Source organism: Rhipicephalus microplus, chromosome 3, assembly GCF_043290135.1.
Source record: "Rhipicephalus microplus isolate Deutch F79 chromosome 3, USDA_Rmic, whole genome shotgun sequence".
Taxonomy (NCBI): domain Eukaryota; kingdom Metazoa; phylum Arthropoda; class Arachnida; order Ixodida; family Ixodidae; genus Rhipicephalus; species Rhipicephalus microplus.
This window is the reverse complement of record NC_134702.1, coordinates 228,487,733-228,505,769: the sequence shown is the minus strand read 5'-3', so window position 1 is coordinate 228,505,769 and position 18,037 is coordinate 228,487,733. Positions and strand designations below refer to the sequence as shown.

At 42.1% G+C, this 18,037-nt stretch overlaps 1 protein-coding gene across 1 annotated transcript in view; it reads left to right on the top strand.

Moving 5' to 3' along the window:
- The first annotated feature begins 15,964 nt into the window (after positions 1-15,964).
- The window catches only part of LOC142803518 (uncharacterized), a 56,151-nt gene continuing 54,078 nt past the window's right edge, over positions 15,965-18,037 (top strand). The window contains exon 1 of the mRNA XM_075888646.1: positions 15,965-16,118. Coding sequence (XP_075744761.1) covers positions 15,990-16,118 — 129 coding nt within the window. The 5' untranslated portion in view covers positions 15,965-15,989. The remainder of the gene's footprint in view (positions 16,119-18,037) is intronic.

Below are 18,037 nucleotides of genomic sequence, written 5' to 3'. Positions count from 1 at the left end.
AAGAATCACCATTGTAGGCTTTTTGTTCGTTACTGTTCGTAGTTTTCTGGTTTTCTGGCGCGATTTGCCTTTTTCTTGCCCCGGTAAACAGCGATGGCGTCGCTCGGTTGCAGCAAGTGATAGATTGACAACTTCGTGAACACATAGTGACAACTTCGTTAACTATTTTGTTTTCAGCACAATCACATGGAATTCGATTGCCAGTGATATCATAAGCGAAAGCGGGACTGTAATCGCTATAGCCGCCTTTAAATCGCTATAGCCGCCTTTAAAGTCTTCAGTAACGCCCGCTGCTCCGAAGGAAAAGTTCAATTGGAAACTGCAAGTAAAACTAATGACCCTTTTCCTGAATTGCGTTGCATGCGTGGTCGGTGTTTCAGCTGCCTACAATTATTGATACGATAACGCTGAATATAACAGCGCTCCCGTATGCGTCTACGGAGGCAGTCATTCCTTCCGCTTTGCCTCAGAAACAGACGCGTTTATGTATATTACCTTGTTGACAAAGCAAAAACAGCGTTCATGGTCGAGTAAAGATTGCGTTTCCTTCAATTGGATTTACTAACGTCCGCTGATGACTGATTGGGGCCAAGATTTCTTTTTTCCCGTTGATGCCTTCGCGCCCTGTAAAAAATTAACATGAGCGTCTTCAGAAAGTTCTTGCGTCTCTAAACAAAGGTAATGAATGATGCCGACTAAGCATGCACTGAAATTTAAAAAAGGATTTCTTGGCTTTGCGTTGTTCCGATCGCCCAGTACTTTCTCGGCCGTACCTGTTTTTTTTCTGATATAAATATCAACGCTTCAAAAAAGCTTCATGCTCTTTTCCTTTAAAAATAAAACATTTAAATTATTGCCTCCTAAACAAATGAAATATTTATTTCGTGGTGGTAGTGCGAAAAAGTACATCTTGGAGGCGCTTGGGAAACCAAAACCGAAATCGCACGAAACAGACTACTTGGCGTAGTAACGCATGTGCAGAAGCTCCGCCCACGTAGCTTTGGCTGTGCTGGAACAGAAAGTTGTCACCGAGTATAGCTTCATCGACCGCTCTTTCAGCAATCAACATCGCGGTATTATTTGACTTTAATGTCTCTTTATTACACATCGCAGCAAGCATATACGTTACGAGTACTCATCGGCAACCAATAAATACCCAATAAACTATAAAAGTTACGTAGAATGCATGGCTGTGCTCATTTCAGCTTGAATATACGGTTGACACCGAGCAACGACCCATCGATTACCGATCACAAATTATCATTAACTAAGAGATGCCGATCACAGCCTCGACAAAACCATATGCGCAATATTTGGATAAACATGGACTTCTTATTTCTTACTTTCAAATTGGGGTCGTTGAGACACGGAAAAAATGCCGCTGTGAGCCTTTCACTTGCGATCTATCTATCTATCTATCTATCTATCTATCTATCTATCTATCTATCTATCTATCTATCTATCTATCTATCTATCTATCTATCTATTTATCTATTTATCTATTTATCTATCTATCTATCTATCTATCTATCTATCTATCTATCTATCTATCTATCTATCTATCTGTCTGTCTGTCTGTCTGTCTGTCTGTCTGTCTGTCTGTCTGTCTGTCTGTCTGTCTGTCTGTCTGTCTGTCTATCTATCTATCTATCTATCTATCTATCTATCTATCTATCTATCTATCTATCTATCTATCTATCTATCTATCTATCTATCTATCTATCTATCTATCTATCTATCTATCTATCTATCTATCCAGCGTTGTGCAACGTGCCGCTGGAAGTGGATGACTTGCAGCGGTCGAAGCAATGCCACCGCATCGCCCATGCGGCGCTGTGGGGTACCAGAGCGTACAGAGCTGGATGAGTACTGCGGTATTCTTCAAGTTCCCTAAAGAGCCCGCAAAACGCAAGGCTTGTGAGATAAACGTGTGCAGGAAGGACTGGTGCGCAAGTGACGCATATGTTTTGTGCTCAGCGAACTTCACGGCAGACAGCTACAATGATGACCAGCGTCTTCTTGTCGTCCGTGTTTTCGCACCGTCCCGTCCTCCAAGCTAACCGTCTCCTGTCCGTTAAGCTGACTTGTCAACCTGACACGCTTAAAACAAAGCTGCTTACCATTGCGGAAGGCCGCCTGCGAAGTCTTCCCCGACACGGATGTCATTGGTTGGTTGGTTGGTTGTTCCTCAGAGTCCTGGCGCAACCCACCACGGGGATCGGCTATAAAACGGACGCTGCCTCATTTGTGAGATGGAGGTGTTTAACGAGCCAGATTATTCAGAGAAGGGTGTTTAAACAAAGAACAAATTGCTAAATGATAGATTAGAAATAAAATAAACAGATGTAATAAAAAACGAACAAGCTGATATGGTTTGAAATAAAGTGAATTCATGCCTATACTCAGCATTCTAATCGCTTTGTTGCCTTTAGAAAATCGAATACGGCCTCGCAAACATTCCTGCGGCTAAGTCCCTCTTCAGTCGCTCCAAACGAAAGGACCACCGGAAGAGATAAATTTAGAGCCAACCTGTGGAAAGGTTCTTCTAACAGTCTCTTTTATTTATCTGTATATAACCTGCATGTTAAGAAGAAATGATGAAGGGATTCACTCTCGTTGCAGTGGATGCATAAGGGAGACTGTGCCAGACCAGACCTGTGTAGATAAAAATAAAGGGGGGGGGGGGGAGGAGGACACGGCATCGTAGTCTCGTAATTGACATCTCCGCCATTCTAGAGGAGCACCATCAATTTTTACAGGGGTACTTAGGATGAGAAAAATCATATGTTGCCAAGTGAGATTTTTCAAAATGATGTGATATGAGAAATATTTCAAAGCGTGCCATGGCGGAAAGTACTGGTGTCGGCAATATAGAAATTATTGAATAATTATGTGAGGCCACTGCAAGTGTACCTAAATACTATATTTATTTATTTATTTATTTATTTATTTATTTGTTTATTTATTTATTTATTTACAATACCTCAAATACCCCAATGAGGGGGTTTTACATAAGGTGTGGGCTATTACAATGGATTAAAGGGGTAGATTTTCCATCACTGCTTGGAAGTAGATGATACTGGAGTGTTGTACAGCGTGAGGAGGAAGGCCATTCCAATCTTGTGTGGTGTTGACAAAACAGGAAGAAAGGTGCGCAGTGGTGTAAGCACTTGGCAGGTAAACAGTTTTTCCGTGATTTATGCGGTCTAAATGACGATGAGCTGGCTTGATGATGTGAGTACGAGGTGATCCATGATAGAACTTGAAAAACAGGCACAGACGAGCAACACAGCGGCGTGATAAAAGGGTGTCGAGGTTAGCACGAGATTTAAGTTTTCATTCATTCATTGAGGGTTAAACCTTTATGCCCTGGTATGTACACCAAGCCGATGAGCCGTAAATGTCTTGGGGCAAGGGCGTAAAATAGTCTTAAATCATTGAACATATTAGGTGCAGGTAATGAACTACACATAGGCCGGCAGTCTTAAAGAATAACAACATCTGTTATGTATTGAGGTAGTTATCCTAATGCTAAGAAAATTGCACGTAATTTCGCTTGATAAATAGGTGCAAAATCGGGTAAACGATTTGAAACGACCAATCAAACACTGAAGCTGCAATTACGACTGCTGTCTTTTATTCGCGAACTGAAGCATCAGTTGCTATTACAAACTTTATATCTAATCTTGCCAGGTGGTCTTTCAAAAGGGCATTTAGATACCTACCGAGACGATTTTTTCAGTTATTAGGAAATATATTGTCAAATATTATTTTCATTGTTCAAATAGGTGTTCTTAGTACCCGTACTTCACGAAGGTTAACTTTTAATGTTTTTAAGAACTTCTGTACGACGATGACTTGTGGACGCTTAATCTAGACCATTGTTGGTTAAAAAAGGACCTCGGCTCATTATGGAAAACATTGCAACCTCCTCTGTGGGGATCCATATAATATTAAGAAGGTACGAACTGCTAGTATTTGAAACCTAACACGAAGAGAAGGCAGACGCGCTTCTTTATATGAAATATCATTTGCGACAAATTTACGGAGCCCAAGACATACGTAACGCTTCGCGTTGTAGTAGCAGCAGTAATGTAATTTTGTAGGCGGGTGCTTCAGAAAACAAGACACAGGCAAACTCCAATATAGGGTGAATATACATACAATATATCATGACCAGCACATCGCGACGTAAAGCAGAACATTTATTGCTGAGCCTACAAAACATTCCAAGCGCCCATGCTCCTTCAGCTGCCATATTTTCTATAGGTGGACTCTAATTTAGGTTTTCAGTATAAGCCACTCCTAAGTATTTAATCTATTTCACCTGTGGGATAAAGTGCTATCTGTAACGTACGGAAATCTGCACTGGAACTATTATAGGAAAAACTACGATTGCACTTTCCCTGATGTTTGTTGATGGATTAATGTCTTCTAACTATGTGTCCAGAGCGTTCATATAAAACTGTTGGATCTGATATAGTGTATGTGTATCTGTAACTGTAGCAAAAAATGGGATGTCGTCAGCGTATACATACACCTGTACATCATGTTGTACAGAATTGTGCACAATAAAATAATAAATTGTGCACAATAAAATAATAAATGATAATGGTGACAGTAAAAAACCTTGGGGGATACCTCTAGTTTGTTTATACTTTGAAGACGACACGCCAGATTGAGAGCAATAGAATTCTCTATCTTTTAGAAAGGAGTAAACCCGTGTCACGAAGTAATTTGGTAAAACGACTTGCGTTAGCGAATGTATTAGTTTAATCTGTTCCACACTGTGATAAGCTTTTGCTATATCTAAAGTTACTAAGGCGGAAACCTGTTTCTTAGAATGAGCTAGTTGTATCCTGCTTTCCAAATCAACATGGGCACACCATATAGAGCCGCCACGCTTGAATCCAATTTGGCATGGGCTTAAAATTGCATTTTCGTCCAACCAGTTGTCTATCCTAATGTGTAGAATCCTTTCAATTAGTTTAACAAGATTAGATGTGAGTGTATTAGTTCTATTATTATCCAAAGTAAACCCAGCTCCTTGTTTGTTTAATAGAAGAATTATTTTCACGATTCTCAACTCAGGCGGAATCCACGCATGTCTAATGAAGTGGTTAACTATTGCAAGTAAATCTTGAGGTGATACTTTATGCAATATTTTCATTACCGATGCAGCTATTCCATCCGAACCTGGAGCAGAATTGGGCAATATTTTCACTGCTTGTTTCTAACGCTGCAACCTCTTCAAAGTCATCTCTGTTAACAGGGCACGGTGAGGGGTAAAAGTATGCAGCCGTGAAGCCGCTTCCAGCACTTGAGCAATATTTTCCAGAAAAGTAGGCAACTCACTTGGCGTTGAGACTATAGATTCGAGGTTTGTTGGTGGTGTTACTTGTTTGGTTTAAGGAAGATGAAAAGTGATTTCTTGTGGCCAGGCTTTGAAAGGAACTAGGAACGCATCTGTGTTTGCCGCATCTTTGACGCTTTCTCTGTCGCTCGAGCTGTTGGTGATGAGCTAGAAATCAAAATGAGCAGCGTACATGATGCCGTCGCCACTTCTGCTGCTCGATAAATTGTTACCCGAATCTTGAGCTGATGGTGATGCCGACGACATGGCAATGGTACCAATACCACTTCGCAACACTTTCGACACGTGCAGACTACGCAGCAAGCAACACTCGCAACACAGTGAACACACTGACCACGTGCCGAATGTGTCATTTGGTAGCAGACGACGGCACTGCTCCCATTGGTTTGTGACGTCATGCACGCCAGGGCAAAGTGGCAGTCACTGGCGGTAGGCGGAGTGTACAGCCGAAGATTTCTGTGGCTTATTTTGACATGAAGTAATCTTTCGCGGTCCAGTTTTAACCTGTGTACAAGCATATTCGACTGTCTACCTCCGTTTTTCGCCGAAAACCAGAAATTGTTGGGTGACCATGCCATGACCCCTTTAAACCAAGAAGGCTTTTCGCTTTTCTGAGGGGCGAATGCTCAAAGCATCCATGTTCTTTCATTCATCACTTGTGACTTTCCCTATTCGAAAACAGTGGGTTACGCGTTTAACCAAGCTTGAGCACACGTAGTTTCTGGTATTTCAGAAAGTTTCTGATGGTATTTAGGCGGGCGGTACAAACTGGCGCAATATCGTTAAGAACTGACGAAGCTAACATAAACTATCTGATACGTCAGAGCATTTCCGAATCGATTCCAACTTCCCCACTCGCAAAGCTACAAATGCACCTAAAAAGGTCGCAAACAAAACTTTCCTTGTCAAGGGTCCTTTCAAAGTGATGCCATAACACGACGCAAGTGAGCTTTGAGAATGGGGTAGTTTGACTGCACAGAGAAGAGTTCCCGAAACATGTACTGACTGCTCTGCATGAGACACTGTAACATGAATCCAAGTAGAGAAAAAAATCATGGAGGTATGGACATACAGGTGCTGCTGTGAATCCATAGCATGGCGTATGGTTATTCCTTAAAGTAGTGATCCTGTAAATCCATGGAGTTACCACCGGTATAAATAATTTCCTATATCCACTGCATGATTAACTCGTCAAACAATTTGTCCGTTGGAATAGGTTACTCACAACGTTTTCTGTCCCAGGAAAACTGGCTAAGATGCACCCAATGTCAGCGCTGGGGAGCCTCTGGACTTCCAGCAGTGGAATCAAGCTCATAAACATGTGCGTATAGTTTGACACGGGTGTTGTTTACGAACTTCACTTGTGCATGTGGCAAAGTTCACGCAAGTGAGCCTAGGCGCTGTGTGAACCTATTAACCAAGAAACACGAAAGACCACTATAAGACGCTTTGTCCATGTTTCAGTATTATGTAGCCAACAGTACGATAACGTATCATAATACGGATGAAAATGCCGCCTGATTCTTTCGACAAAGTGAAGGTGAGAACGTAGGCACGTTTAAAGACGCGTACGGGTTTTCTAATCAAACTAAGGTGGCAAGAGAGAAAGGCACTTCTTACTCATAAATATGACGCAATGTATAGGTGTAGCTGGCAAGTAGATTGCGATCCACACTGCTGATAGTGTGTTTTGTCGTCTGAATCAATACCGTAATACGATTCCAATATCAACTTACCCACTTGCGCTCCTGCAACGATAAAAACTGTGGGCCACTACTATAAAGAACTAAAATAAGCTGGCGAGGTTTCGCAAGCACTTGATGAGCGCTACTGTTAAAACCGAGCTTAGCTTCACGGCGTATTAAATGCATTGACTATCGTAAAATTCCACCAGAAGGTGACCTATTTATCCTCTCCTTTTCGTCTTTGTGCTCTCCTTCACTCCAAGAACATGTGCGCCAATTGGTCTATCATGGCTTGCAATAACTCTGATGTGCCAGAGAATGAGCACAGAGAGAGAGAGAGAGAAAGTAAGTAAGAAAGAAATACTTGACGAAAAACTTATTGAGAAGGCGGTATGCTAACCTACCCCTCCATTATCCGAAGGAAAGCGTCATGACCACTCGGCAATCCAGGCACGGTAGCACACCTTAACATAGTTTTACCAAGAACATGGGAAAGAAAAGTGGGGTGAAGGAGGAGAAGAGAGAAGGAGGAGTAGAGACAGGAGCAAAGGTAGACTAAAATATATATAAATATAAATAGAAGAGTACACAGAAGGAGACGGAAGAAAAACAGAAAGAAGTAGAGTGAAAGAAAGACGAAAAGATAGAAATAAACAAGAAAGCAAAGAGAGAAAGTTTGTCAAAGAAGAAGAGGTATTTGTATTCGCAATGTTCATAGACTGTCGCACCACCTAATGGAATTTAGGAGCTGCTTCCTTAGGATGATCAGTAGGGAGACGCTCCCAACACTCCCTTGTTCGGTGGTGCTTGCCTCAGTGTTAACGGGTTAGCAAGAAACTAACACAAACCGCTTTGTATGTTTCGTGCGTGAGTTAGTACACTGAACCGCCCATGACACGATAAGTCTGAATCGTTCTTCCGAGACGCGAGTTTTTGTGATAATACGTGGCAACTCGCGCTTTCGGTTATAGCCGCTGGGTGCACATATCAGCTTCGCGAGATCTTCTGCAGCCACGTTGGATAGCTAAATGTTATCGTCTGACCTTCACAGTTGAAGTCGTCTTCTTTTACATGCGTGTAGCATTCGTCGCTGCTTTTGTAGTGCATGAATCCCATAACAATCATTGTACGCGGGAAATAGCGCAGGCTTGCGATTCGCGCTTCCAAACCTTGGCCTACGCTGCGCCACTTTTTTTACGTTCATTGATAGATGGAAGCACACTGCAAGCGATTCTTTTCTTGTTGGGTATCGGAGCGAAATGTTCTCCGCATTCCCAGATAAACGTGGTGAGGGACGCCGTGTTGGTGTTTGTGCGTGGTGCATGACGCGTTGTTGGCACTATCGAAGTCGTTCGGTGGAAAAACTTCCTCATATAACTTTTAAGAGTAATGTTCAATGCAACCGTCTTGACATCGAGGATTTTTGGCTGGATGTAGATTGTTGTCAACGCGCCGAAAGTGACACCGACGATGAACGATCAGCTGCTAGCTCACATGTAGAGAGTTGCACTTCACGTCCTGTCGAGTGCTAATGTTTTTTTTATCCCACTCGTAAATCACTTTGTATTTATTGTATATTATCCTTTAGTGAGCTAAAAATAAAGCATTGCTTTTTTTGTACATTGCATGTAGCTCAATTACAGTGGATATACAGCAGCCAACACTGCTCGAGCTCGACCATAAACACGAAAAGGTAAGAGCAATGAAATATGCAGTTCCGACTACAGTCTACGCTAACTTCTCCTGCACTTCACCGGTGAACAACGTTGTTTTTTGACGAATTTTCACAATTCCGACGTAGCGAGAAGCGTACGCGCGTATGCAACAACCGAGTGCAGCGAATCGCACACTGGTAGAGTCTGATCATGGCTGTGACTCAAGCGCTACTTAATGAGAAGTCGAATGCTTGTGTTCCGTTGAAATATCGCCTACATGACGCTTACCACGCAATTAATGACGACGACGTAATATGTTCGCAAACCATCACTTCGTTAAACATACGGCCCTGTGCAGCCGCAACGGCGCGCTACTCGCTAGTGGTCTGCTACGGCGGCAAATACGCCAGGCTGGCTCAGCACAATTATCTCGGAGTGCCGTTCAATTAAGCGCGACTTCTAACTCGCGCAGGTATCTGTAGCACACACAGGATTACGCAAAACTTCATTGATACACGGTTGATCAGCTGAGACCACCATGCTTTGCACTGCAGCAAAAAATGTGATAGCTAACATTCAGTAGTTCCTGTCGTTTGGGAAAGTACTTTGGTCCGATATACATTCATTTGACGATCAAGAGTTCTTCCGATGAAAGCGCCGCGAGGAGTACGTCCGTGCGTCCTATCTTTTTCTATGGGGGTTCACAGGTTGGTCATCCTCCCGCAGCCTTCTTGGGTATATAGTACCTATAGATCGTGGGCATTGCTAATAGACATAATGAGGAAGAGACAGATACACAGATGAAGAGAGGGAAAAAACTGACAGGGTAGGCTATGCATTCGCCAACGGAAACTCGATGATGAAAGCCATCTTCTTTTTTGTATCAACCGATGAAACTGCATCGCCACTCTCACAAAGCCTTCTACACCTAACGTGGTTTTTGACTGCCTCCGAAATAAGTGGTCCCTCACGGGGTTTTCTATGACCTCGGTGATCAGACTACCTTTGACGAAGCAACTATACAATATCACAATGTCATCGCGGGACCTACGTCACGTGGCCCCATGATTACATCAGAATGTTTCGCTATCTGTGCCGTGATCTGGTGATGATTTTCGCATCACTCGTTCAGGCTGTAGGACCGGCCTTCGTCTGGAAATACAGAACGTAGAAATCACGTACCTATATATGTCAATGATCGAGGCCGTCCCAAAACACGTCCCCTAGTCCCCTAGTGTAACGAACAAGGCTATTATGTATCAGCACAGAAGCGATTTTCAGTGATAAAAACTATATCTATACAGCACTGTGTGATGTCACCCTGCGTCAGTCATTGGCAAGTGATATGGCTTTACGGGATACACGTGTAAATCACGGCATTACAAATGGCATGGTTTTCTAACAAAGATAGTTGGTATGTAAAATATACGCGTTGCAGATGACAAGTAATCACAATATATATAGAAAGATCGCGTTTTTCATTTGTATACATTCTCAGCAGAGCGCACTCTTAAAAGAAAAGTCCGACTGCCAAGATATTCCAAGAAAAGTCCGGCTGTGATAAAGAAGTAGGCTAGCGTGCGCTCGTTGTACTGTTGACGAAGATAACTTGCGTAGAAGAAAGACTCGTCAATGCGCCTGCATCCTGATTGATATGTGGGGTTTAACGTCCCAAAACCACCATTTGATTATGAGAGACGCCGTAGTGGAGGGCTCCGGAAATTTCATCCGCCTGGGCCCGTGTGCTAAGATTTGGGTGCACGTTTCAACGTGCACCCAAATCTGAGCACACGGGCCTACAACATTTCCGCCTCCATCGGAAATGCAGCCGCCGAAGCCGGGATGCGAACCCGCGACCTGCGGGTCAGCAGCCGATGACCTTAGCCACTAGACCACCGCGGCGGGGCTGCGCCTGCATCGTCATTGATACCATCTGCTAAAGTATTAAACTTGAATATCAGGAATAACCTGGTTTCTGCTCAAGTCATGGTTCCGGAATTCGCGATCATGACTTGAGCGGAAACCAGATTCAAGAATGGTTGCTTTCATTTGGTCGAAAGAGTGGCCTGGCATGCGAACGTGTCGTGATAGCGGTAGATGAGGGAAAATATTTACATGAGATTTGTGCTCATTAAAGCGTGTTCTGAAGGGAGTTTCTGTGTGACCAATACATTGTTTCGAACAGGCACTACATTCCAACATGTACACGAAATTATAAGTGTCACAGTCAAATCTACCACGAATATTTATTCTAAACACCAAAGACGTGCTCGCGACGTTTTGCGTGGTTTGCATGTGCACACAAAATTGCACCGCAATTTGTTGCAAGGTGCGCAGCCACGCTCTTTATGGGCAGCAATCTTAGATGACGTTAACATGTCGTGAAGGTTTTCTGACCATCGGAAAACAACACGAGGCGGCCCAGGAAAGATTTTTTAAAGATTATCCCTTTGTGTTAAGATGTTATGGTGCCGTTTCAATATAGCAAAGGCCTTAGGAGCTGACGATGGAAATTTTAGAACAAGATTAGTTTGAACAGAGCTATCGTTCCCGTCACTTCCTTTCAGAATCTCGGTGTAGTGAAGTTGGTTGGCTCGAGTTATGGCATCGTCTATTAATTTTCCTGGATAATTTCTTTTTACTAGAGAACATTTGAACCTATTAAAATATTCAATGAAATCTGCGCGGTCAGAGCACAATCGTTTAAAACGACCAGTCTGGTTATAAGGGATTCCTGTTTTGCAATGCCGGGGGTGGCAGCTCTGAAAATTCAGGAGTTGATGTCGGTCAGTGGGCTTGCGGAACAGCTTTGTGGCAAGTTGTCCTTGGGAAACAGTGACTGTCACATCGAGAAAATTTACAGAAGTGCGCGGAAATTTGTGCAAGAACCTAATAGACGAATGGAAGTCATTAAACTTTTGAATGAAACCAAGCAGACTTGTTTCGTCATGCGTCCAGACAAGAAAAATATCATCAATGAAGTGCCTATAATAGAGAGGTTGAAGCGTGGCTTTACCTAAAAATTTGCCTTCCACGATGCCCATGAAAATGTTGGCGTAGTTAGGGCCTACTTTCGTGCCCATTGAGGTGCTGTTGGCTTGTACGTAGTGAATGGTGTCGAATGTTGAGTTTCACACAGTGTGAATCACGCTTTTTCTACACTATCAGAGCCAGCGTGATACTCCTTATAGCCCTTGTATATATATATATATATATATATATATATATATATATATATATATATATATATATATATATATATATATATATATATATATATATATATATTCAAGTAGAAGATCCTCCGTGAGCGGTCACAACGTGGTTTATTTCGACGTTTCGGCCTAGAGTGTGGCCTTCACAAGGCATGAAGGTACAGTTTGTTGGTGCTCAGCTTTATACAATCTCAAATCAGAGGGGGGGGGGGAGAGAAAGAGGGAAAAAGACAGAGAAAAAAAGAAAAAAAGAGAAAAAGATTATAAAGTGGACTCCCCCCGGGAGTCCCCCTCCACTCTTACTTCCACTTCCCCCTCCATCTCTCTCCCTTTTCTCCTTTTCACATTTCTGATGTCGGCGGTCGGAGTATGCTTCCTTTCACTAAGGCATTCTTCCCGACCAGACGGCGCCTCCTGGCTCTGGCGGTTCGGTGTGGGGCGAAAAGAGCTTTTTTAAGAAGTTTAAGCCTTTAACTACTCAGCGCCCCGTCGACATTTCGTCGTAGAAAGAGGGGTGCCGCGTATTGCCGAAGAGGCTGGTAAGTGGGCGCAATGAGAATTCCTTGCCCGCTTCTGGATTACGCGTGCAGTAGGGCCCTCCCGACTGTGCACAGGGTTGCTGTTGGGCATGTCATGCTTGGCACAACTAATTGGGTAGTAAAGTAAAAACAGAAAACAGACGACATCTGTACTTAGGAAGAGTAGTTACACTTGGAATTGTTTTGAGTTGTCCAGTGCCCTTCGCAGCTGCAGTGCCGTGAACTCAGTTACCATTTCATTATTGCCGTTATTGTTTTCTAATGCTTCAATTGCTGCAAGGGTACCAGAATTCTCATTTATTCCTCTATCGATGGTGTTAAATTGGTGGATAAGGTATGACTCTCGTTGTTCACGTTCTCGGTTTGATTTAAATCCCGTCTCTAAGAGTGTTACTAATAGTTTGTCGAATGCATGGTCGGGAAGATTGAGATGTTTTGATAGAGGTAGACTTGGGGCTGATTTCGCATGGGCTCTGTGATTATTGAAGCGAATCCTAAATGGTGTTTCTGTTTGTTTGATGTACTGCATACTACACACGTTGCATTCGAGTAGGTATACCACATTAGAGGAATCGCATGTTAGGTTTCCTCGAATGTTAATCGAAAACTTGGACTGTGTGCTGGTTGCTTTGTGTGTTTCTCGCATCGCCTTACATACAACACATCGTAACTTAAACAAGGTTGGCATGAATTATTGGGGGTGGGTATTGATTTGAGAGCGGGCAAGTTTGTCCTTGTGGTTGCGTGGTCGTCGGTAAACGACGCCTTGAGCGGATAGGAATGCGCGTTTCAGACGTTCACTTTGTTCCAGAATGTTCTATTGTCGTTTAAGGATTTTGTTTACATTGTACAGCACAAATAATAATATAAATAATAATAATAATAATAATAATAATAATAATAATAATAATAATAATAATAATAATAATAATAATAATAATAATAATAATAATAATAATAATATTAATAATAATAAAGGTATTATTATTATTATTATTATTATTATTATTTTAATAAATAAAAACCGCACAGCTAGGTCAGTCCGGTACCATCACTGGCCCCATGCAGTCCTCTCAACATCCGGGACTCTCATATATATATATATATATATATATATATATATATATATATATATATATATATATATATATATATATATATATATATATATATATATATATATATATATATATATATATGTATGTATATAAATATATATATATATATATATATATATATATATATATATATATATATATATATATATATATATATATATATATATATATATATATATATATATATATATATATATATATATATATATATATATATAATCTCCTTTATCACTTTGCACGGTTTTAAAACAAGAAAAACGACTTTCAGCGAAGGAAACCTAAAGCACATCTTTTCCAGTGTACTAATGTAGCCAGTACTAATTTCTTCGTTATTGACAATCATTTACCTATTTCAATCATGTTTTTTGCACTCAAAAAGCACTCTCCTAATTATCTAAATGTCTGTGAAGCAGATGCGCACATGCTGAATTGACATCTTCCTGTGCTACTACCCATACTATACTAATTGCGTGGTCATATATTTCTGTGAATGAACTAAGCCTGCGATATATCAACAACGACACGCTACTGCGCTCACACCTGCCAAGGAAAGACGCTCTCTCAAATAATTATTCTGGAAGCAACCACTTTGCTTCTTCTTCGTTGCCAGAGACAGTGTTTCACACATGGCCAAGGGTAAAGATCAGGGGCAAACAGGATGTGTCGCAGTTTTGTAGGATTTTCTTCCTCTTGATCGTACGTCGCTATCACCATTTATGTTTTACGTTCAACTGTTCTCATTGATAACGTGGCTGGATGAATGCAGTGATTACAGCCTGACTGTCTATGATTGAGGCGTCGTGTTTCTTTGGATAGAAAGTGGCAGATAGCGCGATCCGTATTTCTTTTTATTTATACATTTCCTTCATTGCTACTGACTACCTCAAAGTGAGCTTGTTTGACGGCGCTTTTTTCCGATGCACACATCGGTCTTGTCACGTGTTATTTTTCTTATTTCGTGGGATTTCTTTATCAACAGAAAAAAATTAGCCCACAATTATTATGTACTTGCCATTAACATAAGCAGAAATCGTTTCCACATTCGCACATCAGCCTCATTGACGTTTTCATAATGCGTGAAGTGCATATATGCATATATGACTAAATAATGAATCTTCATTAGCAAAAACATTTGTAGTGGCTATTACGGCACATCGGAAACAATATGCACTAGCTTTGCTTCGTGTAATGTCATTACTCTTTTTTTAAATCACGCTATGGGATAACTGGGACGCCCTGTATATATATGCTTTGCCATGTACGTGTGTTTGTATGTGTGTGTGTGTGTTTCTTTCTTCAATAAAACTCATATATAATCCACTTGTATACGATGTTGGAGGGGAAGGAAGAAGAAGCCGTGAACGGGGGTAAGCAAATGGTTGCTTCGAGGCTACCAACGTGCTATTTGTCGGTAGAAATTCGACGTTAACGTGACAAGGCTTCCATCGCGAACGTATTAGCGTAGTTCCATGACAATAACTCAGAGAAATATGGCGAAACAGAGCGATAGACAGGAGCATTTAGAGGACATGACAAAGCGTGGTCCTATATCTTCTTTCAGCTGTCACGTATTTCCCGTTGTTTGACCATAATAAATGAAATTCATGTAGATAGGCCAGCTGTAATTGCATATTGAGCCATCTCAAATAAGGGTCGAACTAAACTTTATCGAGTCAAATAGCAACGCTTGCTCTCGGTAAAGTGCGCGCTTGACTGCACAGTGTATATAGTTAGCCAGGTTGACTGATAATCTCGAATAGCCAGACTACAAGTTGCCGTGGTTCTTCAGTGTATGCTCGCTACTAAACTTGTTACTTGTGTGGAAATCGCTGGTTTGACTCCAGGTCCCGGCACACGTCATTGTTGAGCGAGTGCGTTGGGAACAGTTCACTTGAATAGCCGAAGAAACAACAGGCAGCAAAGGTACATCGCTGGTTGCTGATCACTGTTATCTAGTCGAATATATCGAAGTGAAATGACAGTGTGACGTTTTGTTATTAACTATGAAGCATCGAGCATCTCACTCAACAATTCATGAACATTTTGACGTAATTTAGCAGAATGGTTACATTCATTCGTCATGCCGGCGGTGTAATCCTTCTGCAGCTTTGGTGTAAAAAGAGGAATAAGAATGCTATTTATATCACTTCTGCGGCACAAAGGAGAGATAGATTCATCAAATGACTGTTTTCCTTGCCTTGGTAATATTAGTAATATAAAAATTTTATTTATAATAATAATAATAATAATAATAATAATAATAATAATAATATAATAATAATAATAATAATAATAATAATAATAATAATAATAATAATAATAATAATAATAATAATAATAATAATAATAATAATAATATTAAACACCGCACAGCTAGGTCAGTCCGGTACCATCACTGGCCCCATGCAGTCCTCACAAGATCCGGGACGCTCTTGCACCGATTGGGTCAACTTGTTGTCTGTCGCGTTACTGTACGGGTACTCGAGTGGCATTTCAACATACGTCCTGTGGAACTACGCTTTCAGTGACCCAGTAAGTCCTCGCATATCAGCCCGCTGCTCGTATAATTCAAATGCGAAGCATTTCTTAACGAACTTCGGCGGCTTTGAGCGTACTACCTAACTAGCCGCCGACGACTTTTAGCTCTCCTGGCCGTCTCCATAATGGTAGCGACACCAAAATCAATATGGCGCTACATGCCTGTATGAAGAGCATAACTCACAAGTCGTAACATGAAAATCATGATATATGTCATGAATGTCATGATATACACTGAATGATCTTGCTGCTCTTACGGTGGTTTCGTTCACATGACATTGTGCAAAACTGGTATGGTTCAAAACTGGTATCGAACATAAATGACGAACCCTAACGTAGAATTCGGGAAATGCATCTCATGATTTTCATGGTATGACTAGTCATGACTACCATACACGCTCACGATGCGCTCCCTGTCGTTTCGCTAGCTTCACATATACCAAATTTGGTATTACGGGACGTGAATATATGCCTAAGTTATATGACTGGTGCAAACATGATCATCATGAGATGCATGTCATGTAACCACACGACCACGCGCCACGCTCATGATGTGCTGGCAGCCGTTTCGCTAGCTTCATATATACCAAATTTGGTATTACGGGACGTGAATGGATGACGAAGGTATGATACTGGTGTAAACATGACATTCATGAGATGCGTGTCATGTAAAACATGGCTACATGCTACGCTCATAGCGTGCTCGCCAGCGTTTTGCTAGCGACATGAGAGTATGATATCGTGTAGGATGACATCGTGGAGCAAAAAGTCCGCAACGTCAAGGGCGGTGCTGGTGGCGAGCACTCGAGGAATGGATTACCTAGTCGTATAGTCTATGGCAACGGCGACCCACTTTTTGCCCGATTTAGACTTAGAAAAAGGACTGAGAAAATCTATATCAACACGTAAGAAAGGTTCGATTGGCTAGGAGGTCGGTTGAAGAAGTCCCCTGGGGGCACCGTAGGTCGCTTCCTACGTTGGCAGTTATCGCAGGAGGATACGTAATGGCGAACGAACCTGCCGAGACCACGCGAAAAGAAGCCGCGATGAACATGGTCATACGTCCGACATACACCCAGATGACCTGCAGTTGGTTCACTTTGGAGCTTGTGCAGCACGGTTGAATGCAAACGTTTCGGCACGACAAGAAGGAGCTCAGGGCCATCTGGCTGGAGGCTACGACGGTACAGCGTGCTACTCAGGAGGACGTACATGCGAAGCGACGCGTCGTTTGGAGCAGAATCGAGACGGTCAATAAGTTGTCGCAGGGATGCATCGCGGCGTTGTTCATCAACAATTCGAAGAAACTGAGAATTTACCATAACGCTGAAACTACGCTCGATATCCGATTTGTAAGCTGGTCAACAGGGTAGCGAAATAAGCAATCGGCATCGAAGACGTCCATCCAGACTTGTAAGCAACCCAGTAGGAATACTCTTGCAGTCGTAACGCCCAACCACCAAGTCGTCCAGTGGGGTCCTTCAGAGAAGAAAGCCAAGACAGCGCGTGATGATCTGTGATGACACGGAAAAGGTGGGCATACATGTAAGGAAAGAATTATGAAACCGCCCAGACAAGAGCGAGACATTGCCGTTCTGTTATAGAGTAATTCCCTTCAGACTTTGAAAGGAGAAGGCTTGCATACGCAATTACACGGTCGTTGCCCCGCTGAATTTGCGCCAAAATGCACCAATACCATGACCACTCGCGTCTGTACGTACTTCTGTAGAAGCTTTGGGGTTAAAATGTGCAAAATTAGAAGGTGCCGTTAGAGCAGTGATTAGGTGAGGGAAGCCGTCAGCTTGAAGAGGGCCCAACAAAATGGGACATCTTGTTTGCGAAGGTCGGTGACTGCCCGTATGATTGCCGCAAAGTTTTTCACGAACCGGCTAAAGTAGGAGCAGAGACCCACG